The sequence below is a fragment of the Anolis carolinensis genome, chromosome 2, assembly GCF_035594765.1.
Source record: "Anolis carolinensis isolate JA03-04 chromosome 2, rAnoCar3.1.pri, whole genome shotgun sequence".
NCBI lineage: Eukaryota > Metazoa > Chordata > Lepidosauria > Squamata > Dactyloidae > Anolis > Anolis carolinensis.
The window spans coordinates 37,664,886-37,692,130 of record NC_085842.1 but is presented as its reverse complement, the minus strand read 5'-3'; the positions used below and the strand labels follow the sequence as shown (position 1 = coordinate 37,692,130).

Below are 27,245 nucleotides of genomic sequence, written 5' to 3'. Positions count from 1 at the left end.
CTATAGCTATTGCTCAGGTTCTGTTCTTTTTTAAAAAACAAAACAAAACTCTGGAATAGCATGATTGATATTAATCTTTTATTTTCCTTTATAAAAAATTATTTTCCCCTGAACTGTGTGCTGGTAATACATTATTCAGTCGTTTTCTTCTTCTTTTAATAACAGCTTTGGGTTGTTCCATTAGTCACTAGAGTTATTACAACACTACGGCCTAATTCATCAGTATTTGACTTGCACAGGCAGGATGTAATGCATTTCTGATTCCTGTTTTCATCAGGGCTGTCATTTTTAGTCACATAAGGAGTAGTTAGGCAGAAAAGTTCCAGAGAGAAGCAAATGTGGCACAGTGGGCAAGATGAGTCCCAGCTTGTCAACAGCAGCATGTCCGGTGTTCTGTGCAAAGAAAAGCATAATAAAACTAATATAGTATGGCCCCCTGATCTGCAGTACCAGTGCCCACAGTTTCACCTATCCATGCCAAAAAAAAATGTTCTCGCTAAGTATTTTCTATGCCCTTGAACAAAATTCATTCATTTCTACAGGGCATGTTTATAATTCCAGGATCATAGCTCCTGCAGATAGGGAAATTGTACTGTATATATTGTGAACATGTGTGGAAGTGTGGTGTCTTGAGTATCATCATCATCATCATCATCATCATCATCATCATCATCATCATCTCTTGCTTTTCCACAAGATTGAGTTTCAAACTGGCTTACAAATTAAAATTATTACAATAAAAGTCAACATTTTTTTTTTTTAAAAAAGGAGTAAGTTTGATCCTCATATCATAGGACCGGTACTTGCAGTTCACTTATACATGACTAGATGAGAAAATAGTGCCAAAGAGGAGGAGAAGAAGCATGAGGAGCTCTGGTGCGGGGGGGGGGGGGGGAAGAGAGGCCCCCTCATTAGCCAAAGTTCTGGAAGTCCCACGCCCAGAAGTTACCACCTGGAAGCCCCCCCCCCTCCAGGCTGGGTGTCCCTTATTTTTAAGGCAGACGCCTGGCAACCCTATGTTTTAGTCATCAAAAAGTCATCAAAAAGACATTCTCTCATATTACCACCCACCAAAACTGTGAAGACTGAAGAAGGGGCATCTCCTGAGGATCCCAGGATTCAGGCAGGCTCCTAGGGAGAATTGTGACTGTCATTCAGATAGCTTGGACCTAAGCCTTCTAGGGCTTCACTATAACCAATATTAGGAATGTAGAATGTAGAGCAGAGAGCATTTAGCTAACATCCCAAAGGGAATTTCATAGCAAATGTTAAGGACAAACAAAAAGGCTCATCCCATGGTGCTTGTGGAGCCATGGTTGCCATTTTATAATTGTATATATTTCACAATTTTGTGGGGTCCAACTTCTTGATAACAACTGCAGAGAGTGACCTATGTCTGCCATGGCTAGGAAGACCTAAGACCTGCAAAAAAGAGACTGCAGGGCATTATTGCTCCTTAGAGGGTTTTCTATCATGAACTAAGCTTAGTCTGTGTCAAAAAAAAAAAAAGCCTGAAAGAAGCACCCATCACCCTGCTCTCTCTGCCGTGTTGGGAAGCCCCAACACAACTGCCACCACTATTTTTTTAATGCAAGCATTACAATGTTCCAGAAGCATTGTTGTGACAGACAGAGGTACAACATTGACCTGTGTATAAGCTGACACAGTTTTTGGGGATCAGTTTTTTTACAATACTTTTTGGACTTATACACAGGTATATATACTCGAACAAGAGAAGTACCGTATATGCTCAAAGATAGCTGAGTTTTTCAGCCCTTTTTATAAGCTGAGAAAGCCTCCCCTGGCTTATTATCGGGTCAAGGTCAAGGCCGGCAACGGAGCCTGCAGGCTATTGCTTGAAATATGTGATCTATTTCTCTCTTCTCCCTTATCAGTGTGTTTTCTTTTGCAAAGCCTCCCTCGCTCTTAATCAAGGGAATGTTTTGAAAAGAGAAAGACGCCCTTGCAAGTCAGGAAGAAGAAAAATATATATTCATCAATCTTATGAAAGCATTTTCTCCTGAAATATTTGTTAAACTCTCCTACAGATATATAGGCATTAACCCCTTGCAAGCTTTTGCAATCTCTATGTACCTTTATATTTGTATATAAATATACAGGCCATACATATACATTATTTCTATATATGAATTTACCCTCATATGTTTGCAATCCTATATAGATATAATTATCTATATAAAGAGAGATGTCTGGATAGATATGAATATATTCTTACCTACCTATATATATTCTTACCTATATATAGGCCTTGCAGATATTACAGGGGGGACATGAACACACACACACACACACACACATATATATATGGCTTGCAAATATTGTAGGGGAAATGCACACACACATAGAGAGGGGGGGATTTGCAAATGTTTCAGGGGGAAATGCATATGTGAAATTAGTATCTATAATTATAGATCTATATCTAGCTCTGCATTGTTTATATAAGCATTGAGTGTTTGCCTGTTACTATGTTGGAAGCCGGCCTGAGTCCCCATGGGGAGATAGGGTGGGATCCAAATAAAGTTATTATTATTACTATTATTATCATTATTATCATTATTATTATCATTATTATTCTTATTAGGTTATTGTTGATACCATATTGTTTTTGTTTCCCCTACTTTTCCACTTATGGAGCTCATTTATTGTTTTTCTTTGAAATACAGTAAATATTCAAAAACATTTAATCTACTGATGCCTCGATTAATGAAATTTTATTAGTATCTATTTTTATTTTGAAATTTACCCATACCTGATGCATTTCCCACCCTCAGCTTATACTTGAATCAATAAGTTATCCCAGTTTTTTGTGGTAAAATTAGGTGCCTCGGCTTATATTTGGGTCGGCATATACTTGAGTATATACGGTACTTCCTCTTGTAGGAACAAACTCTGTATTTCAAAGTGGTTTTGTGTCCTTCTCCAACAGAAATACAAGTGTTGGAATTACTCCCTATATTTGGAAGATAAGCAGGATAAAAATAAAGTAAATAAATGATAATGAAAAATTGCAGTGGGGAATGTGAACACATGCCTGAGAGCCATGGTCATTTTCAAGGAGCTCTCTCTCAGATTTGGGACTTACTTTTGCAGGAGTTTTTTTTTTTTTGCTATAAAATACCTGAGATATCCATGAAAGACTGATATAGATTTGCTTTTACTTCAGCAGCTTTGTCTCAATCTTAGCCAGCTTCAAATCTAGTTTGGTGAGCTGGGCTTTTCCAAGCCCTAAATCATGACAGGCAGTATGTTGACTTGTACAGATTTCTCCTTTAATATACCTCAGGAGTAAAGAAAGAGACAGTGATGTAAAAACATCACAGAGGAAGAACAAGCATTTACTTCTGAGTGCCTCTCCTTCATTACTTATTATTTCATCAAAATGGTGAGGACATAGGTAGTGAGCAGAAATGTCACTTTCTGACATAATCAAACCCTTTTAGCAAAAATAAAAAAATAAATTGCTAGAAATACAGTTTTAGGAAACAATTTTGTTAAACCAAAGGGCAAAATAATGCATCTTAGAAAATGTCAAGGAGAAAATGAATTTAGCAATAAACATTTTCCTGAAGACACATTTTATTTCCCCAGCAACGACCTATGTCAAATACTCATTTCGGTGTATTTTCCCCCAAATCCAGAGTATTCACTTTGCCATTTAAAGGTGATCTTTAAAAATTACAGAATATAATAAAGCTAATTAAACAAATGAATGTGCTTGCTTATATAATGCATTTGACCTCCCCATATTATAATTTGGGCTTTAAAAAATTAAAATCAGTAGGGAGTCTATTGAAATCAGTAATTAGCAAGTGGGCTGACATTTAACAATCTGAAATGACAAATCCCAGACATTTAGAAACACTGTCTTGTGTGAAATCACAGCTCCACCTTCGCTCGCCCTCGCTGCCAATATAACCCTTATAAAAGAAGTAATATTTGGGGTTTGCTTTTTTCTGCCCATAGGTAGTCACTGACCCATTTTTGCAGTAACTCACCCAATATTGTGACTATAAATTTTGGCAAGAGTGATATCCCCTTGGATGGTTTTGAAAGCTTGGAACTGAAAAGCAAACCTTGAACATGTTTTTGTTTTCCTCTGGAAGCAAAACTCTGAGATTATTTAAACTGAATGTAAGCAAGCTTACAAGAGTATTCAAAGATATCATGAAACATCTGTTCTTGTTTTGTTCACTTATGCTCTGTCATAAAACAGCCTACTTTGCTTGTCCCCTTGCAAAGGAAAAATAATGTGGCACATAAAGTCCTCGGCTAATGAAGAACTTTGAAACATGGTGCTAGAAAATCTTACAGGGAAAAAAAGAGCAGAAGTGCTGCTGTTTATTTAGCCTTTAGTTATTCTGGGTAGAGAAAGACTATAATCACAAAACAATTGGAAGAAGCTCACCAAGTTTTGATTGTTGTGGTTGTCTCCCTTCAAATGAACTCTGAGTTGTGATGACTCTATCCTTCGTGTTTGTTTTTTGGCAAGATTTATTTGGAAGGAGTTTGCTGTTGTATTTTTATATGGGTTAGAGAACGTGTTAGACTTTCTCAAGGTTTGCCAGTGGATTTCCATGGCTGGGTGGGGATTTCGACCCTGCTCGCCCAGAATCCCAGTCTAAAATGAAAACACTATGGCATGCTAGGTCTCTGTCTGGCAGTAGACCAGGACATTTTAATTCCCCTGTGTCGTGATTTGCATCAAAGCCACACGAAAAGCAGCTCCACAGTGTTGGCATTCTACAACATTGCCATCTGAATAGCACCCCCACATTTCAGTGATTTATCACAACTACTTTCTTTCTTTGTTTTATGTATCTCCTTTCTTACAATGTGCCACCCAAGGGAGCTTGCAACACTAAAATTAAATAAGCTAACACCCAGAAGTCATAGCATTACACTTCAATGATAACATAATCTTATTACACTAATTACATCTTTTAAAAAACAACAAAGGAAAGGGAGACAGAGAAGGGCTAGGATATCCTCTTATAAAAGAGATCTATAGACAAGGAGAGGAGCTACTGAGCAGGCCACCTCATGTGTCCATACTAAATGTGCCTATGTGAGCAATGGGATGGTCAGAAAACCTTCTAAAAACTTGGGCAGGTTTACATTATTTAAGTCATAGAAAACTGGGACAAATTTTCCCCTTCAAATATATTGATTTTTTTCCACTTAGGGAATATTCCCCGCCTTTATTGGGATAAAGAAAGTTCTCCAGAAGTTTTCCTCTTCCTTTTCTTTCCTTTCAAACTGTGAAGTAATGAAGCAGAAGTGATAATAATTCATTGGCCTATTCACATGAAATTTGAGGTTTTGGCAGGGGAGAGAAGACTATAGAATTCATTAGGTTCAGAAATATCCATAATATAAGAAGTAACATGCAAGTTAATAATTTTTTTCTTCCCCCTTCCCAATTTTTTACATTAAGCAACTATACACTTGACCATATTCCAGAATATCTCCCCAGAATCCTCCCTGGTGCAATACCTGGTTGTATGAGCAATGCTTGTAGAAGGAGGAATCCAATATCATTTATGCAAGCCATTTCCGCTTCCACATTTCCTCATGCCTTAGGCTGTTTGGAAGACACAAAGGGCGACAATGCAGCATATAAGTGGTTTGGTAAGCATCTTGCATGGAGGAAGATTCAAATATATGATTTCCCCTTCTGCATTCTGAAGAGGTAAAGTCCAGCAAACGCAATGCCATACCATGCCATCAAAGCCATTTCCTGCTGATTGCTGTTAAGTCAATTCTCCTAAATTGTTCTCGGCTTAATGCAGCATTTTCTTTCTTTTGACACATTTGCAGAATAGAAATTGGCTGTGCAGTATGTTACAAGACAGTTGCATTGTTGAAAACACCATGTGAAGGATGGCACAACACTGACCCTTTCTTCTAAGGATGGGGCAAAAGATAGTTTAAATGGTACATAATGACTAATTAGTGTTTCTTGTCAAGGAGTGTAAAGAAAGCACTGGAAAAGCATTTACTTTAAGTGGAGAGGATAGTGAGGTATAAAAGATCTGTAATGAAATCACCAAAATACCATGATGGAGAGATGGAGAGAATAAATTCACATATCTGGCTCACCCCCCAGTAACATCATCTCCTATCTGGAGGTGGCTAAATAGATTCAGGTAAAAAGGCATGACCACATATAATCTCAGTTGTTTTACATCTGGTTATCTTATGTGATGTGATAGTGGTAGTCCTAAAATCTCAGTTCTGCCATTACTACCCTTGCTCCACATCTGTCAAATACCAGGATGCCAACGTTGCTGTTTCCTTATCTGAAATAATATTAATAATATTAATATTATTAATAATAATACCTACCCCTCCTTGTGGCTCGAGGTTGGGTACAACATGGTTAAAACAGAAAGATAAAATGCAACACTCTTAAAATACATGTAACAAAATACACACAAGATCAACACCAATGCAATGTAGGTTAAGATTCACAAATAACAACGGGCTTTAGATTCCTCCACTGAAAAGGTCTGTTAATGGGATAAATCTTTCGTCTAGAAACCTAACACCTCACCACCACTTGGACCTTCTAAATTATCTACAACTGTGAAAAAGCATCCAAGTATTAGAATCATAGAATAGTAGAGTTGGAAGAGACGTTATGGGCCATCCAGTCCAACCCCCTGCCAAGAAGCAGGAAATCACATTCATAGCACCCCCGACAGATGGCCATCCAGCCTCTGTTTAAAAGCCTCCAAAGAAGGAGCCTCCACCACAGTCCGGGGGAGAGAGTTCCACTGCCGAACAGCCCTCACTGTGAGGAAGTTCTTCCTAATGTTCAGGTGAAATCTCCTTTCCTGTAGTTTGAAGCCATTGTCTGCAGGGCAGCAGAAAACAATCTTGCTCCTTCCTCCCTATGACTTCCCCTCACGTATTTGTACATGGCTATCATGTCTCCTCTCAGCCTTCTCTTCTGCAGGCTAAACATGCCCAGTTCTTTAAGCCCCTCCTCATAGGGCTTGTTCTCCAGACCTTTGATCATTTTAGTTGCCCTCCTCTGGACGCTTTCCAGCTTGTCAACATCTCCCTTCAACTGCGGTGCCCAGAATTGGACACAGTATTCCAGGTGTGGTCTGACCAAGGCAGAATAGAGGGGGAGCATGACTTCCCTGGATCTAGACGCTATTCCCCTATTGATGCCAGAATCCCGTTGGCTTTCTTAGTAGCCGCATCACATTGCTGGCTCATGTTTAACTTGTTGTCCACAAGGACTCCAAGATCTTTTTCACATGTACTGCTGTCTAGCCAGGTGTCCCCCATTCTGTATCTTTGCATTCCATTTTTTCTGCCAAAGTGAAGTATTCTGCATTTGTCCCTGTTGAACTTCATTTTGTTAGTTTCGGCCCATCTCTCTAGTCTGTCAAGATCGTTTTGAATTCTGCTCCTTTCTTCTGGAGTGTTGGCTATCCCTCCCAGTTTGGTGTCGTCTGCAAACTTGATGATCGTGCCTTCTAACCCTTCGTCTAAGTCATTAATAAAGATGTTGAACAGAACCGGGCCCAGGACGGAGCCCTGCGGCACTCCACTCGTGACTTCTTTCCAAGATGAGGACAACGCATTGGTGAGCACCCTTTGGGTTCGTTCGCTTAGCCAATTACAGATCCACCTAACTGTAGTTTTGTCTAGCCCACATTTTACTAGTTTGTTTGCCAGAAGGTAGTGGGGGACTTTGTCGAAGGCCTTACTGAAATCCAGGTACGCGACATCCACGGCATTCCCTGTATCGACCCAACTCGTAACTCTGTCGAAAAAAGAGATCAGATTAGTCTGGCATGACTTGTTTTTGGTAAATCCGTGTTGACTATTAGCAATGACTGTTTCTAAGTGTTTGCAGACCACTTCCTTAATGATCTTTTCCAGAATCTTGCCTGGTATCGATGTGAGGCTGACCGGACGGTAATTGTTTGGGTCGTTCTTTTTTCCCTTCTTGAAGATAGGGACCACATTCGCCCTCCTCCAATCTGCTGGGACTTCTCCCGTTCTCCAAGAACTCTCAAATATGATTGCCAGTGGTTCTGAAATAACTTCCGCTAGTTCCTTCAGTACTCTTGGATGTAGTTGATCTGGCCCTGGCGACTTGAATTCATTTAGAGCAGCCAGGTGTTCCTAGACAACTTGTTTCCCTATTTGGGGTTGGATTTCCCCAAATCCTTCGTCCATTTCGTGTTGCTGAGGTTGAAGATGGCTTTCTTTTTGTGAGAAGACCGAGGCAAAGAAGGCATTAAGCAGTTCTGCCTTTTCCCTGTCCCCTGTTGCCATCACCCCATCTTCTCCTCGCAGAGGCCCTATCGCCTCCTTTTTCTTCCTTTTTCTACCAATGTAAGCAAAAAAGCCTTTTTTGTTGTTTTTAATGTCCCTGGCAAGCCTGAGCTCATTTTGCGCTTTAGCCTTGTTGTCAGGACCCAGGCTGCAGAGCACCAATAACCATGCACAGAGACCAGAATCTATCTAATATCTTTATTAAAGGAATATATAAAGTCAATAAAAACAAGTGAAGAATATAGTTCAGAAGTAGACCTTTCAGGAAAGGTCAAATATAGTCCAGGAAATCAATGTCCAATATGAGATATTAGAGTCCAAAGTTATAATCCAATAACCGAAACACACACTTTGCCGAGCAAAGTGTGGGGAAATGACAGGGTCCTTTAGTCCAATGGAGCTTGACAACAAGGCTGGAGAGCAAACTAGATTCTTGGCAAACAAGGCTTGATTCGAGGCAACAAGAAGCAAGAAACAAGAACAGGGTCCGTGGCGAAGTCCGTGGCGAGGTCCGGGGAACAAGGCAGGGTTGGAACAAGAACAAGGTCCTGGAAACAAGGATCAGGAGTAGCGTAGTCCACACACGATCTCACTCCCGAAGCTGACGAATTGACTCCGCAAGGATCTCCTTGCGGGTAAACACCTATATAGGATCTTGTTTTCCCGCCAAGGAACACTTTCCCTGGGGAACAAGAAGTGAAACCCATACTATGTCCAGATGCATGACTCCTTAAGATTTCCCAAGGGAAACAGGCATAATCAGCTAATTGTCTGGCAGTGATTCTGGCGCTTCGGCGACTCGCCTCCCTAGCGCCTCTATCTCGATTATAATTATCCTGGCGAGAGAACGGGGGAGATTTCTGCCCAAGGCTTGTTTGGCTGACTTCTGGAGGGCAAACATCCTGCAGGTGCAAGGGCTCCAATTCTGGCTGAAACGGTGGGAAACCCAAGTTTTCCTCTTCATCTGCCACAATAGTACTAGGAACGGGACTACATGGCCCATGAGTCATCACACTTGTGAACCTTTTCCCTACAGGAGTTGGCTATACGTTTGAATTCTTCTTTGGTGATTTCTCCCCTTTTCCACTTCTTGTGCATGTCACTTTTGAGTTTTAGCTCTGTTAGAAGTTCTTTGGACATCCATTCTGGCTTCTTCGCACGTGCCATATTTTTTTTCTTTGTTGGCACTTTTTGCATTTGTGCCTTGAGTATTTCACTTTTAAAAAACTCCCCTCCATCGTTAACTCCCTTATCTTTTAATATTGGCGTCCATGGAATGCCGCTCAGTATTTCCTTCATTTTTTGGAAGTCAGCTCTCTTAAAGTCCAGAATGCATGTTTGACTTGTCTTAGTTTCAGCCTTCCATTGTATCACAAACTGCAGGAACACATGGTCTCTTGCCCCTAAGGATCCGACGACTTCTACTGTATTGATCAGGTCTTCCACATTTGTTAAGATTAGATCAAGAGTTGCTGATCCCCTTGTTGCCTCCTCTACCTTCTGGACCATAAAGTTGTCTGCAAGGCAAGTGAGGAATTTGTTGGACTTTGTGCTCTTGGCCGAGTTTGTTTTCCAGAAGATATCAGGATAGTTGAAGTCGCCCATGACTACTACATCTCTTCTTTGTGCCTGTTTGGTCAGCTGTTGACAAAAGGCTTCATCAACTTCTATATCCTGGTTCGGAGGTCTGCAGTAGACACCCACGACGAGATCTTTTTGAGTCCTGGTTCCCTTGATTCTTATCCAGATGCTTTCAAGCTGGTTTCCCGGATTACAGTCTTGCATTTCTTCTGCAACGTAACTGTTTTTGACATATAAAGCTACTCCCCCTCCTCTCCCCTTTGTTCTATTTCTGTGAAAGAGGGTATAGCCCTCAATGGCTACATTCCAGTGATGGGAGTCATCCCACCAGGTTTCAGTGATGCCTATGACGTCGTACGTGTGGTGCTGTGCTAAAAGTTGGAGTTCATCTTGCTTATTTCCCATGCTTTGTGCATTAGTGTAAAGACATGTAAGCCCCTGTGACCTCCCCTTGAGCTGTTTATTTGGGATTATTGTGCTCTCGGTAATTGGTCCTTGCTGTGTTTGTGCAGCCCTCCATTTAGCCTTTTGGCAGTTCCCTGTGGTCGTGGGTAATATAGTGTTTGCCAGGCTGTTGTTCCCCTCCCCCAGTGGATCTAGTTTAAAGTGCGCCTGATGAAGTTTGTGAGTCTGTGTGCAAAAAGATGTTTTCCAAAAAGATGTTATTGTTGCACATGAGAAATAAGAATGCTTTTGCAAAATTTTCATCAGAAGTTGATCGTAAAATTATGCCAGAGCCCTAGAGAAGTGTCTTCTCTGTGCATTTTCTAGGTCCTTCAGAGTGATGCTGTGTACTCAAAAGCTCTTCATATATAAATAAAATTATATTGAACATGCTTACATAATAAACAAGCCTACTGTATTTCCAAGGGCTGTTTAACAGTTATCAGTACAAAGGTTGCACACGATAGCCTCGAAAGGGAGTTTCCTTGGCTCAGGGTACTGATGAAGTGTGTAATATACACATATAACATAATTGGCCACAATAAAATAGTATATCATCCATGAATTAAACCACCCACAGCTTGAAAATATCCCACATCCAAACAAAATATCCAAAAAGCAAATACTGCTTTCGCCATTTTACCTATAAGGAAGGCTATTTTACAACACGGTTGTATATAATGGGATTTGAGCATTCACAGATTTCGGTCACTGCAGGAGAGTCCTGGAACAAAAATTAGGTGAATATCCAGGCCCACTGGAAATGAATTTATATCAATTATGCATACAGCTATGCTTATCTAGTGTTGTCTAATTCTCAACCATTAAAAAAATCTATGCATGTATGTGAATATGTGTGTATGCATACAAACTCATGTAGAGTTTTTACTTGAGGAATCTTCCACTAATGTAAAGATGCCAGCATATATAAAAAAGAGACACACAGGAATGATTTGTGAATCCCTTAAGCAGAAGGTTAACCTTGCCTCTCAACTTTTGTTACTTTCTAAAACTGAAATTCCACAGCATAGTATTACCTTCTATTTCTGAGCAGGATTTGATTATTTCTTCTCTCAGTGAATCTCCAAGCTACTGTTAAACACATTGGGGGCTCAGTGGCACTACAGTCCCTGGTAATTCAGCGGGAGAGTTAGAATAAAAAGCACCAGATCATCACTTTTTTACTTTCCCAGGAGCTTAGGTTATTGAAGCATAGGATCTGCCTTTTATTTCCAAGGTCATCAACCTTTTGCTTGAAGTGTTTATTGTTTCTGAGTGTGGCAGGAAGCATCATCTTCTCTTCTGCCAATGTGCTCTCTGTGCCTGACATCCTCTCTTTTAATAATTCTATTTCAAAGGTGTTGGCTTCCCGCACCCCTCCTTCTTCTGTTTTTCAATGCCAGTAAGTGGTTTCTTGCTGGCTATTGAAGCTTTTCATCATTCCCATTTTGAAATTATTGCTAATCGGATTCAGCCTGTATGCTATAAGAAGTGATGGGTGGAGAGCTAAGCTTGCTTCTAAACTATATGGATTCCTATGGTTTTCTAGTGTATTATCTGCTTCTTCTGAGAATTTGTAAATGTGATTATTTATGGATTTGATTAATATTGTCTCCTCAAGAATTTCTAGATACCCCAGTACAACTCTGTGTTAGACGTTCAGTAAACCTAGATATTCCTAAACTAATGTTATCTCGAAGTAAAAAAAAGTTGCATTTTTAAAATTTTAAAATTTTAAAATTTTCACTTTTGAAAGGTTCCTGCACCCTTAATTTCAACAAATATGGAGAGCCTATTGTAGTTTCAAAAAATGCATCCACCAAATCATTCTCTCCCAGTTTAAGAGAAAGGTAATGTCAAACCTCTGAATAAATGACAAAATAATCATAAAATAGAGTTGCCGTAGGTTGGAGTTGACTTGAAGGAAGATATGGAGAAAACTTTACCTATTCTGGTGTGAAGCAGGACATAGGGAGTCTGGTTTTTATTGATATGAAATGGAGCACAAAGGATATTTGAGCTACATCATCTCTTCTTTACCCTACATTCCTGGGCTTAATTTCTACAAATGTTTTTATCGACATCTAGGCTCCCTTCCACTTTGGAGCTGGGCTGGCAAGTAAGACTGATATCTAATGATTTTAGGTGTCCTTTGTGTGTAAGAAGCCTTCTAGGTGAATATGTTTAGAGGGGATCTTTCCCCAATGAATATATGGCACAGTAAATTCATTGGATTGCATGCTTGCTGTTTTTAGCAAAATTTGGACAGGTGATTGGCATCAAAACAGAATGGAGCAAAGACATAACTACGAGGAATATAAGTGGCTGCCTCCATCACATCTAACTTGTACCAAGCTCATCTAATTTATTTATTCCATGAGATTATTTCTAAACATACAGGTCTACTGTCCTTTTTTATCCCCTGCTGCCTCTCAGCATTTCCTGAGGTTTGTAAATCCAGATGACTCTGAGAAAGAAATGGTCTCTTTTGATGTTCCAGCTGCAAAAGTGCTACTTCTTGTGAAGTGTTATCCTGGGAAAACACACATTGCCTCCTCGTTTTGCCAGGACACAATCCTCCAGTGAATGTAGAACTCATATAGAAGTACATCCCTCTAAACTAATAGACTTCAGCAGATCCAATATACTTTAAAGGCTTCTAGAAGTGACTTGTTCTGTGGTTTAAATAACAGGAGATCCTGTTCTTCTTAATTTGTCCTTGTCCTACCTTGCTTTGCTCTATGTCACCTCCAATGAAAACTAGATCTGATAAAATTAACATATAAAGTAGTGTGTCTGTATGTGTAGTCAAAGTTAGTCCGCTGTGTCTTCCCTCCTGTGTCATAAGTGCTCTGATTATTTGGTAAATGAGGCAGGCTAAATTTTGCTAATCAAGTGTTCCCTCTAGGCTGATGTTCTAGACTGAATATCATCAATTAAATCTGCATTTTGGGTATAGTTATCTAATATCACAAGCTGACTGGGATGCATAAAACTCAAGTAAGCTTCTTAGTCTGAACAACTTTTCTCACTAACCAAACTATTTACTATTTTATGGCTAACCGGCTTAGGTTGTCTGGAGCCTCAACAATATCCAATCAATATCAAATTGATCTGCTTGTAGCTGTTTTGATCCTTGCTTCAGTGGGCTAGAATAGAAAACTCAGCTTGCCTGGAACCACATCTCTTGTCACTGCCCCAGGGATGTAAAATATATCTCCAAATTTTCTCACCTTGATAATAAATGGGGCAATGAGATACTTCATTTGGAAAAACAATCAGCCCTTCAGATTTTTACATTTGGGTTTTTTTTTCAGGGTAAAAAGATCAATTTATCCAAAAAAGAAAAACCCACTCAACAGTGAAGTTTCAACAGAGAGGGGTTTTTTTCCTCTCAAAAATCTTTATTCTGCACAAAATCCACCATTTTCTGTATAGGCACATTTTATTAGCTAAAAATAAATATTAAAAAAAGTTCTAGACTGGGTAAAGAATCTTTGAAAGTGTACAAAAATTCATACTATTTTATTTTCTTAGAGTAAACTTTTGAAATTATCATGCTTTTAAAACAAATATGTGGAAGTTTGCATCCCTGGGCAGGCATCTATATAAGGGGCTCAAAAAAAAAAGGCATGTTAACATGTCTTTGTACCTGTTGCTGTGTTATAGTTTTCACAACTGAAATACTTGTATGACACTGAAGGTAGGACAATCCCACGATGGTTGCCATAAATATACAGCTACAAAATGAATGTGATGTTTGACATTTGTATAGTATTTAATACTTGACACTAAGTGGGAATTAGTGAGTGACCCTCTTCTGATTAGGATCTAGATCTCATTCATAGTAATTTTCAAAGCTAGGTCAAAGTTTAATATGATCTTGAGAAATCCAAATGGGCATTTCTAGATGCATCTTCCTTTCCTCCCCACTTTTGTCATCTGAATAGAAAAGAATATTGTTGTGTACGTGGGCACTACTTTATGGGAGTCAATGATGGGTTCAAAATCATTGATAATGCTATTGTAATAATTACTGTGGATGAATGTTTGGTCACAATCTTCCAAAGTCAATTAAAGTGTTTATTCTAAACCATAATCAAAATTTTCCAAAATCACGAATATTGAAGATTTAAGAACTGCAGAGATCCAGTGTGGTTTAGTGATTTGAACTACAGTTGACTACAATTCTAGAAACCTAAGTTTGAATGCCCACCTGTCCATGGAAACTGACTGGGCAAGTCACATTCTCCTAGCCTCAGAAGAATATAGTCCAATCTCTCAGCAAATTTTGGCAAGAAATCCCACTGATAGGGTTGCTGTAGGGTTCATTTTAGGATGACTGTGGATTCACCTTATGGTTACTGTAAGTCAGAAATTATTTGAAGGCACACAAGAACAGCAAGATGCTATAATTTCAAAGAGAACAAGAGAGATCCTACTTTCGTGAATACTAACTATAGGGCTTTTAAGTGAATAAACCTCTCTTTATTCTTGTTAGATTTCATTGGCTACTTCCCAATTTTTGCTCTCCCTACTTCTGAAAAGAAAATCTGAATTTGTCAAGGTTTCTACATAGTCTACAAATTTATTACTCAACCTTGATGCAAACAAAATAATGATGCTTGGACATCATCTTGTAAACACCCAACTGTGCTAGCAGAAATCATGACACATTGCTGAAAAGAAATAGAAAATATAGTTGGTCAAACTATAAATATTCTTTTCACATATTTGTACATGGCTATCATGTTTCCTCTTAGCCTGCAGAAGAGAAGGCTGAGAGGAGACATGATAGCCATGTACAAATACATGAAGGGAAGTCATAGGGAGGAGGGAGCAAGCTTGTTTGCTGCTGCCCTGCAGACTAGGACGCAGAACAATGGCTTCAAACTACAGGAAAGGAGATTCCGCCTGAACATCAGGAAGAACTTCCTGACTGCGAGAGCTGTTTGGCCGTAGAACTCTCTCCCCTGGACTGTGGTGGAGGCTCCTTCTTTGGAGGCTTTTAAACAGAGGCTGGATGGCCATCTGTCAGGGGTGCTTTGAATGCGATTTCCTGCTTCTTGGCAGGGAGTTGGACCGGATGGCCCATGAGGTCTCTTCCAACTCTACTATTCTATGATTTTATGATTCTGTGATTCATAAACAAACATGGGAAGTAAAAATATAAGTTGAGCTCCAATGCCTGGAAGGGAATGCCAAAGCTCTATATCTGGATGTTAATGGCTTTTTTTTTTTTTTGCATTATGTTGATGTACGAAATCTCAGCATTTGCTTTCCTGGCGTGCTATTCCCAAATTTGCTCCAATGAAAGGCAGAATCAGAAGTCAATTTATTGTGTTGTTGGCCAAGGCAAGATGCCAGGGGAATTTCCCAAATCTAACATAAATTTACAAGTAAGGACATTTTATAGATGTTTTACAGATATTAATAAAAGTAGACATTTGCTGTGACAGGTGCGAATTATGATCAATGCACTCCTTGCTTCAAAAGTACATTCATTTACAATTTGCGATTGGTTCATGGTGTGGTGGAAAACGAAATAAAATTGGAAGAATTTTGGTGCCTGTCTCTTGCATCTGTGCACCTTTCTGCCCCTAGGGAGCACATCAGTTCCAGGATAAACAATACTTGCTTATTAACTTGACTAGAAAAGGGAAAGATTTCCATGTTAGGACAATAGGTGATAGGTTTAAGGTCTCAAGGGAGAAATTTATTGTGTGGATAGGTGATATTGTGGCATTTCCAGCACATATTTGGTCAAGGGCTCTAGCTGCACTCTTTTCAGAATTCATTAATTATTGGGAAAGGAATGAGGAGTTGACAGTGAGGCCAGCTGTGGGTTGTTCTCCTTGGTCTATTGAGCGGAGTGGGGTAATGTACAATCATCCCTGGACCTTAGTAACTTTTCAGTGTCTCTGAAAATTAGCCAGTACAGTTGATGTGATGATTTCCTTTTTTTCTCCTTACCAGTTTCTTCATGTTGAATATGTCGCTCCGCTTTGGGCAGCACCTCATCAAGCCTTCTGTTGTGTTTCTGAAGACTGAACTATCTTTTGCTCTGGTGAATAGGAAGCCAGTGGTCCCAGGACGTATCCTTTTTTCCCCTTTGGAGAGAAAATCTCCAGTGTGCTGGTGTTGGATACTTGGCTGTTTCCATCGGAGAAGAAGTGTCTTCTCTCTTCATATGAAAGAACAGGTAAGATGTTACTCATATTTATTCTGAAGCCAGTCAGTGGAACGTAATATGCTTGATCAGTGTTGCAGAACTTCTGAAAGTGGTTGCTTAGCAACAGTGACCTTAGAGGTGAATTTTCTACTGACCTTTTCACCAAAGAAGATGTATAAATAAACAGGTGGCATTTCTTTCTTTCAAGATCTGAAAGCGTTTTGAAGATCATCTCTGTTTAAAACTGTCATATTATTGGTCCTGTAACACCATTGGTTTTTACTAATGCTGCCACAAGTGTTGTCATCTAGGGAAATGCCTTACTGGTCCTTTTTGAGCTGTGTCCTTGGAAATAAAATGCAACAATTCTCATAAGATGTCCAAATGTCATGTAGTCTGACATCACAGCAACAGCTCCCTGATTCTCTGGGGTATATCACCAGCTAAACAATCCAATTAAACCTCTCTATGGTTTGTGGGGAGTAAACTCAGACTACATTACTGATTTCTTATGAGGGAAAAGCCCCGCTATAGCTACTGGGAGTTAATCATACCTCATCGGAAAAGCATGCACTTTCATCCACGCTATATCTAAGCTTCATCTAGTTAAAACATGGATGGAAGAGCCTTAGACCTTGAGACCAAATCTGGAGTCCCAATTTAAAACTCTAAGGCTTTCTCATGGTACCATCATTTTGTAGCTTCCAACTTTCCAAATTGGCTTGCCCCAAAAGGTTCAATTCATCTTAGTTAATGGCAATAGGATGTCTGAATGTAAAATATGGTAGTGTTTTTGAAGACACCTACCATTGACATGTGGCCATTTGCAATTTGTTTTGGAAATTGAATTATGCCCTTTCAAGCATATCCATTCATGAAATATAAAGCATCAGGTAATAAGGGAAATATTTGCCTAAGGTCCTTCTAGTATGTGGTACTCAGTCCATGTATGCCATACTGAACTATATTTACAGATAGTTTATACTCCTGCAACACAGTTTCCTGTGTATTAAAACATACATCCGGAGTGTGTGAAGAAGTGTATAATTATATTTTGTTTATAGATGATATGTGTATTTAATTTTGGTTAAACAGTCAGGTTTGGCTAAAGTTTAAAATGGTGAGTATTTGAATTGAATATGTATGGGGGAAGGTAGCCATCTTAGAATGCTAGAACAGGTTACCATAGCAACAGGGGCGGAGCCAACCGCCGCTTGGAAAGGAAAAGGGGAATGTTTTAAAACCCAGCAGTCTGTGATTTCCATCCACAGTGAAGGAACTGATTCTCAGGTAGAGAATCAGGGTGACTCAGAGGAATTTGAGTCAGGCCTAAAATAAAAGGATTTATTTTAGCAGTTGGTGATTTTCCAGTCACAGAGAAGGATCTGGTTCTTGTGTGGAGAATCAGACTGGCTTAAATAGAAAGATTTGAGTCAGATTTAGGTTGGACCAGACTAGGCAAGTTAGGTGATTTGTCTAGGGTCATTTATAGAGTCTGTGGATTAGGGAACATTAATCCCAGGGGATCCAGTAGGATCAGGGTTTAGTGTAATCCAGAGAAAGGAATATTTTGAAAGTTTAACCACCTCATAACCGTTTGTAACCATTAAGCGAAGTGCCTTTACTAAGTTAGCTGAAACCATCAAGCTCTGTACCTGCAATAAACTTGTTTTGATTTTATTCTAAATAAGCCTCTGTCATACTCTCATATTAAATTAAGCAACATCAACACCTGAAGTGGAACAAATAGAGAAAGCTTATAAGAACCAGTACCATCTGCCTGACGTCTCCTCAAATGGTGGCAGCGAAGAAGATAATTAAACAAATAATTAATTAAAATCATCCTCCATAAGACATCTTATTAATTGGTGGTATCTGTGTGTTTGGTAAGATCAAGAGGATTCCATTCCTGTCAGACACCTCGTTACAATTGGTGGCAGCGGTGGGATTCAAAAGGATTCCATTCCTGTCACCTCACCTCGTTACAGAGTGCTATTGCGACTTGCTTGGATACTCAAAATATAATTAAATCTATTACATGCAAGGTAGTGTCTGTGCCAAATATGTTTATTGACTAGTTCTCAAAGCTTTTGGTCATTGGTATATCCAAGGCTGCTCAGAACTATGTTGCAATGCTTTTAATGAAAGTTTGCACTGGGTTTCAAAAGAATGGCCTTCAAAACAATGTTGACTTCATTCATAAAGTTTCACTTTTGGTCAAGAAAGGGACTGAAAAGAAGACTTCTAGGTTGTATTCAAACTGATATTTAACTAGGAGCACAGGTATGGTTACAGAACAGGCATGCATATATAAATCAAATATTAAAAACCATTTTCTGAAAAAACTTGTAGTATATTTTTTGTTTATAGGGTATCTTGTCATATGATTTGGCTGACTTCACCATATAATCTGCCAATGTGATGTGTCTACAATTTTATCTTGACAAACTTAATTCTGATAATCCGGAGTGTGTGAAATGTGTGTGTATGTGTGTGTGTATTTCAACGAGTGAGTGCGTATTAGGTTGTATTTTGAAGTACTTCAGATGTTGTATACAGCCTCTGTCTTCGTTTTTTTCCTCTTCTTTTCTCATTGTCAAGCAAGTAAGTGTTTAGTTACTAAAAACAAAAGCAAAGTCTTCTCACAATTATATGGAGAGGGGATGGAGGAAGGGGGAAAGAAAATTACTTTGCTGAAAACAGACTGTGGTATGTAAAATAAAGCAATTTGCTGTTGAGAGCCATAAAAGGCTTGCATAAAGCTATATTCATCTTTAGCTGAACAAGAATGTTTCTTGCGCTTTACAGCAACAATTTTATCTCCTTGGTTTCTGACTCATTTACTACTTCCCTTTTAAAATATATGCATTTCCTAGCAGACAATGAAATATTAATATATTTGCATTTCTGTGAGTTGGAGACAAAAAGAATGAGTATAAAAGCCAATTTACTTTAGATGTCATGTTAATTAACTTGTATGTTTTGAAAAAAAATCTGAGTTCAAAATGAGCAGGGAAAGGTTTTAGATGGTGACTTTATTCCCAGACTATAGGAAAAGCCAGGATAGTTACCTTTAAAAGTAAATAATTCTACTTTTAGTTTCAGTGGCCCACCCAAATTAGTTCTAAATTTTGAAAAGCAATTTATTACAGTGATATGTCTGGAAACGCAACTGAAATAGTTTCCTTTTGGTTATTGCTTTTAAAAATTCTGGATATATTTCGTTCTATAGCACAAGGCTGTGAGCCAGTACTTAATCTGTATAATATTAATCTTTCACCATTTAGTGAGACCATACCTGCAAAAACTGTTGCACCCCAGCTGTGAGTCACCTTTTTACCCAGACACCATGCAGGGATGAGAGAATCCACTAAGTAAAGTTTATTAAGAAAAAATATAAAAGATAATAAGAAGCACAATCCAAAATCCAAAAGACAAATTCAGAAACTCCAAAGTTGCTGAGTATAGGTGATAATCAGTTTCATGAATCAAACCACAAGAATTCAAAAACTTGGAACTTCACTTTGAGTCAATACAGTGAAACAATGCAAACTCCATACACTTGATCAAAGTTATATCCAGGACTTGAGACCCCCCCCCTGACTTACCCATGTGGTGTCCCCACCAAAAATGCTCTGAAATACCTCAAATAGCAAATAGGAATCATGTCACGTAGACTCTGGAATATATATATACATACATTCACACATTTACACCTACATACACATACTCATTTTTAGTCGATATGGACACTCGTGTTTTTAAAAGTTTTGCCATGTGCTATTACCAGATTCAGAGGAAACAATTGTGAATATTGCTAGGGGGCAGATAGCAGTGAGACTAGGCCTCTCCTCTTAGGCATATGGTTGGCCGTAACAAAAAGCATTGTTTTAGATAGGCCTTTGGGCCATTTTGACTAGACTCCCCTTAAATTCTTCTGATGTCCAGATAGATGCTTTGATGCCATCAATGTTATATTACACTAGGGTGCATACTCAGCGTTGCCCGGGTATGCCTTCTTCCTTCCCCTCAGAGGCTGCTGCTGCATTTCTCCTTCTGCCTCCACATCAAACATGGAATCGGGTAAGAGAAATTGCCACTTGCCTCCTTTCTCCTTTCTCCAGTTTGCTTCAATCTTTGTCTGGCCCTCTGTGAAGGCTTCCCTTAGAAAGTCTCCATGACAATACTCTGGTCACTCCTTATCATTGTGTCTCCCTGCTAGTCCTCCTCCATTTGTCACCACTCCCTCTGAGGTAGACTTTCTATCTATATACCGGCCTCTTGTGGTTGCATCTAATGCTGTAGCATATGGCTCATGGGCCACCAATGTACGTTATTTTTAAAAATAATACAACAAATACAAAAGGCTGTTTTTCTAGTTTAAATCCCACCAGCATTTTAAGTTGGATAATGAAGGGGATGTGTACCAAATGTGATCCCAACCTATCAAAACATAGAAGAGTCGTTGCAGTACAAACATACATACATATTTTCACTGTTATTTATATAAATCACACAGTTAGTCTTACATTTTGCTCAGAGATTTCAGCATCTTCATCATGTTGGTATCTTACCTGAATGCCAGTTTAATAATTCATCCTCTTGTCATTTTTCTACATGGCTACTAGTGCTTTTGCAGTGTGGTGAAGCAGTTTGATTGCTGGTTTCCAGGAGGCCAAATCCACCAAGTGACCTTGAGCAAGTTAGCTCTCATGGCCTAATTGAAAGGCAATGCAAAGCTCTGCTGAATAAACCTTTCAAGAAAATCCCAAAATAATGGTTGCCATAAGTCAGAGTCAACTTGAAGGCATATAGCAACAACAACGAACCAGTGCTTTCAAGGGGTTTCTGAAACAGGACACTGTTACGAACAATAAAATATTGTACAAAATGGTCATGATCTCTAAAGGGGATAGTGAATTTCTGGAAACTTAGTGGTCAAGATAAACTTGTTTACAGAACCCATTATCCTGTGATAAAAATCCCTTAATCCTGTAACGTTGAACCTGGAATTCAGTTGTTTGAGAAAGGTGTTAGAAATAAACTCTTTAATTCTCACTGATTTGCCCAAAGGATTTGCTGGACAAGTGGATGAGGTTAAAGGGATCTTTCACAGAGAAGCTGAAGTTCAAGATGCGCTGAAGTGTTTGTTTTTAGTGAGTACTAAATGAGAGGGATGAAATAAATGGAACCAAACAGAGCTGTAGAAAAGAGCTAACAGCAGAGCTACTGACATGTGATAAAGGGTGTCTGCTTTTTAAGCAACAGCCAACAAAAAGAATTGAATTAATAGAAAATAGCATAATTTGGAGGTGAATGATGTTGAATGAAAGATGTGAAATTATTAACCTTCATACGATTGTTGTTGAAAGATTTTGTGTGTGCATTTTTGACAAACAAAGCAAGAAATGAATAATGTGATGAATGCACAATCATTACAAGAGCAAATCCTTTTTCCAATGGGTGATTAGTTGTGAAAGAGAATGGTAAGTCATCTCTAAATTCTTATTGTGGTAGGTTTTGAAAACAATAAAAACAATGTCTCCTGCAAAGGAAAAAATAATAATTGGTGCAATTTGCAAGAATTGCTGAAATGTCTCATGTCAAGCCTGCTTTTCAGTAGCAATTTGATAATAAAATAGCCTAATCCAAAATATCTTCATTTACAGATGAGAAGTATAGTTATTGAAACATTATTATCAATCAATCAACCATCATCACCATCATCACTATCAAATGTCTCCAGAATTGAGACTCAGAGCAATGTACAGTTTAAAAAAGCAAAACATACAAAAAGTGAACATTAAAATAAAATTAGACTAGTTACATTATTAAAACATTAAAAATTTCTAGTTAAAGAATGCAGTAGAAAAGATTAAAACAATATTAGATCAGTGAATCAGTATAGAGCCCTTTCGACCAATCATAAAATCACAGGGTCCCTTTGGGAACTTTCTGTATTAAAAGCTTGCCAGACTAAAAGCGGCTTTTCCTGCCAATAGAAGGGCAGCAGGGATGTTGTCTGAAGCTGTACTCCCCTTCCCAAAGTTTTGAGGTTTGGAATTGATTTCTAGTTACCCTGCTTGGGTTTGGGGGCTAGGAAAACGGCCCCAGCTGAACAATACCAACAACCACTTCTTGCCTTCCCACCACTTTATAAATTCATAAAGTGCAGCCAAAGCCCCCGGCAATGGCTTATGGAGATATGCATCAAGAACGGTCCAGTCTTACACCCAACACATCATCTGGAATAGCTATCCATTGTTCAACCAAGAAAACCTTCCCCTTTGCCAGCCAATACCAACCAACAAATATTGTTTCCCCAAAGTAATCCTATCCCAGGCTTTTGAGCTCCTATGAGCAGAAAGGGCTAGCGTGGATACAGAAGATCGGCTCCTGCATTCTTCCAATGAAAAGATTTATTAAGTTTCCTGTCATACTGTACACCAATCACAAACTGTAAACCTTACAAACACAAATGTACCTTTGAACGAATGAAATTGTGGATTGTAATATGTACCAATCAAAGCAAATGCCTAAGGGTAGCAACGGAAAAGGCCCTCTCTGGTGTTTCCACCAAACTGTTTGTGAAGGTGGTGGGCATTTTCTTTTGACCTCTGACCAGGACAAGCTCATCCTTTTTCAAATTAAATTTGTATTTGTTTGCTCTCAGTCCACTATTGATGACAATCACTGGTTTAAACCCAAAACAATATTCCGTTGGTCCCTAGATTTCTAGCATTGCAGAAATATAAAATGTCAGTTTAACTGTTTGAAATAGAGTTTAAGCATCCAAAGGAAAAGGGGCAGGCAAAGTCACCATGGGAATATGAACAGAGCAAATATAAAAATCCTGGGTTGTGAATTATTTTCAGTGTTTTTCTGTCTGCAATGCTAGAAACCTGAGGAATTAATGGAAATTACATTGGGGTGGAGAATTCTTCTTTCTTGGAGCAATGCCCTAATTTTGTCACCCTGGAGCAATAGGCTGGCCACATAATCATATTAATGAAACTTTTTAAAATGTAACTATATGCCATTATCTTTTGCCTAATAGGCACACAATCATAAAGGAAGGTGCCCCTTAAAAGATACATGGTTGCCCATCTGAGGAATAGAGTTTTGAATGCTTGCCCTCAATTCTTTGCAGTTTTTCTTAAGTTCTCTTTATACTTCCCAACAAATCTCTTAAGGAGTTCATATGGAGAGGCATAAGAAAAATAGAGAAAACTGTGAGTGGAGAATGAGTTGGGGATTCTTTAAAAAAAAAATCCCAGGGATATCTTGAAGAGAGATGGGTGGAATTGGGGTGAAGGAAGTGTTAAGCACTGTGTCTCCTTGCCATTTCCTATTGCAAATAAAGTAGACTCTCAGTTAACCAGGACCTATGGATATTGGTAGATGGTGGATAAATGTAGTTTCTGGTTATTTGAGAGATACTTGGTACTTTCCCCATTGTACGAGGGTTGAATGAAAAGTAATGCCTCCACCTTCGTTACTTGGGTTTGGATGTAAATACTTTAATAAATCAAACACAGAAATAATCCTTAGAATGTGCTCCTTAACTACCAGTATTCACTTTTCCACATAATCACCAGACAATTGGATACATTTCTGCCAACGATGAACAAGTTTTCTGAAGCCGTCACAGAAGAAGTCGACACTCTGTTTCTGCAACCAGCGTCCCACAGTACCCATCGTGCAGAGATCTTCCAATAGCCAAGCAAAGCAATAATGTGACCCGCACGTTCTTGTGAAATGCCAATTATACTTGAAATTTCTCTCTATGTGATATGACGATCGTCCTGGATCAATCTGTCAACCTTTTGCTTATGAAACTCGGTGGTTTCTGTCATAGGATGTCCAACTCTTTGTTTGTCACACAAGTCAGATGTTCCCACATCAACATCTTTAAACTTACTCGCCCAATGACACACAGTACTCACATCAACACAATCACCATAAACAGCTTGCATTCTCTGATGAATCTCCTTTGGGGTGACACCTTCTGCTGTCAAGAATTCAATGATTGCACGTTGCTTAAGTTGCATTGACCGACCGTCTGCGCAGGGTTCCATAATTTGCAATTTAACAACAGAACCATTCAATTCTAAGGCTTCCCACCAAATGGAACTGTGTAGGAGAGTCTACTGAACAAGCCAGTACCTGCAGCATACCAGTACTAATTGAGGATTTACGAAGGTGGAGGCATTACTTTTCATTCAACACTCGTACACCTCTTATTCTCCTGTTTCAGGACAGAGCCCATTACATGATGCAGGTTGGGCTCCATCTAAAAAGAGTACAGCAAGCGACGTATGTCGCTGCTGCTGCAACATAAGGGCCTTCCTGTGTTGCCTTACCAGAAGGAGGGGATGCCGGTCTGCAATGCTTCCTCTCATGGGGTTGGGGTCTCTGTAAGTCACGTGATGGGGGGCATGGAATGATGGGTTCTCCAAGCCCCCCTGCCAGGAGCTCATGGATTTGCCACACTGAGTGGCAAATCCATGGGCCTTTGTGATGAGGTCTTTATTATTACAAAATAGACTTGACTAATACAATACCCCATACTATACAATATTATAAACTGTGTATTGAAATCAATATTCAAATGCAGTAACTAAAAGCAAATATAGACAAATTAAAAAAATAATGTAACACAGTTTTACCCTATTGTAAAAACAGCTCTGTGAGTACAGTATTATTTCTTTGATTTTTGCCATTTGCTTGAGAGTTCTAGTTGCTTGCGTTCCAGTTAATTGACAGTCTACTGTACATCACTGCATGCCTTCACTAGCATTACAGTTAGTTGGAAAAAACCCCCATGTTTTCTTCATAATGTGTACTGTTTAGGTTACAGAGTGAGAGCCAGAATTTGATGTAACACAATAGTGTCCTAAGACCCTGCAAGAAATAATGAAGGAAGTGTATTGGACAATTACTTGAAAGTTATGTCAATTGAAGGTTTTGATTCATGATTTTCATTCTGAATTGGACATTTTCTACAACACCCTGTTTTCAGTGTTGGAATCATATCCACCCGCCCCACATCCCCGAAATTGAATGAATATTCATTTTCTAGTAATTTTTTTAAAGCATGTTTGCAAAGGGCAGAGAAACAGGCAAAAGAGGGTTACAGATGCAAGTATTGGGAAATGAAGGAATGGGGTTGGTGGAGAATGGGTGTATTAAGCAAACTCTTTCAGTATCAGACATTTCTAGAGAAGACCTGTGCATGTTTACTTAAAGTAAGTCCCACTGTTTTTATATTAAAGAAGTTGAATCCTGTGTGGCCTTCTGGATATAGTTGAACTGCATCTTTCAACCTTCCCCATCAGCTAGCCCAGAGGTATCAAATTAATTTTCTTTGAGGGCCACATCTGCCTTATGGTTACCTTAAAAGAGCCATTCAATCCATGGACTTGTCACATTGTTTCTGTTTTGGGCTTGGCCCCATGTTAGCCGCCCTAAGTCCCTTCGGGGAGATGGTGGCGGGATAGAAAAAGAAAGTATTATTATTATTTTTATTATGGATGGAAAAGCCGTGGATAGAGAGCACCAACTATAATGTTTTTACATAGTTGTTGGTACTTTTTAGTATTTACCCAATTCGTTAAAAACTTGTTATTGAATGACAACTCCCATCACTTTTGATTATCCACCATCCGGACTGGGAATAATGGGAATTGCAGATTAGTAGCACTTGTTACTCTGAGGAAAAGGTTAAATGATATTTTAAAGTCAGATATCATATCCATGTCTTATATCTAAATTCAAACCTCAGTATCCTAACTAAACTGAACAAACTGCAGCCTTCCACATGTTACTGTATCACCACTTCCATCAGCTCTAGTCATGATGTCTAATGATGAGAAATTATTAGACATGTGGGGGGGGGGGGCACATAAAATCACCATTAAGTTTAACACATGTATTCATAGCCTGACCTTAACCAAATTCAGAGCACTACAAAATCTGTAATTATGTTCATTAACAATAGTGCCCTGGCACTGTTGTTTTTTATACCAATGTGAGTGCAGGCAGTCCCCAAGTTACGAACCAGATAGATTCTGTAGGTTTGTTCTTAAGTTGGATTTGTTCGTAAGACAGAACAGGTACATGTTTTAAGTACAACACCAGCCAAAACAATGCATATATTAGCTTTGGATAGCACAGAGAATGGTTAACACCCTTGTGAAGTTTGTTTTGCTGTTTGTGCCCCTGTTCAGAAGATTTCACCTCACTTTCTGTCCCTGTGATAATTGGATTTTGAAACATTTGAGTTGTTGTGGAAACACGGATTGGTGAGAAAGTTTCAGTGGAGACACCTTTTCCCCATGATAACTCTTTCAGGAGAGAACTTCCCTTCCTGGGGTTAGATTTTTCTCATTTCCTGTTGTCTCACCCCCTGTTCTTAACTATGAGTCATTTTTAAGTCGGACATCTGTAACTCGGAGCCTGCTCTTTGCTGCTCTTTATGTTCATTCATTTACGTCTCTTTATGTTCATGCATTTACACAGCTTTGCATGGGTTCCACTTCTACCTTCAATAAATATAACCATTATTGAGTTTCCTTTTTTGTTGTGGATGATTTTATATGCATCTTGTTCTTTTCTTATTGCACTATAAGGATCTTGCTTTTGTCTTGTGTTAAAGCTTGAAAAATGAATTTGAACATTAATAGAATCCATTTGCGGACTAGGGCTTTTATGGTAAATAAAATTATTC

General features: G+C 38.9%; 1 protein-coding gene and 1 long non-coding RNA gene across 4 annotated transcripts in view; one reads left to right on the top strand and one right to left on the bottom strand.

Annotated features, from left to right (window-relative positions):
• The window catches only part of fhit (fragile histidine triad diadenosine triphosphatase), a 998,292-nt gene that overhangs the window by 93,477 nt on the left and 877,570 nt on the right, over positions 1-27,245 (top strand). For all 3 annotated transcript variants that reach the window (XM_062969657.1, XM_062969656.1, XM_008105413.3), the window contains one exon: positions 16,321-16,439. In XM_062969657.1, the coding sequence (XP_062825727.1) occupies positions 16,321-16,439 (119 nt within the window). The remainder of the gene's footprint in view (positions 1-16,320; positions 16,440-27,245) is intronic.
• LOC134295979 (uncharacterized) lies at positions 57-16,455 on the bottom strand. Its single transcript, XR_010002512.1, has 3 exons — positions 16,318-16,455; positions 5,515-5,602; positions 57-393 (listed from the first exon to the last, which is right to left on the bottom strand). It is a non-coding gene; the product is annotated as an uncharacterized LOC134295979 (long non-coding RNA).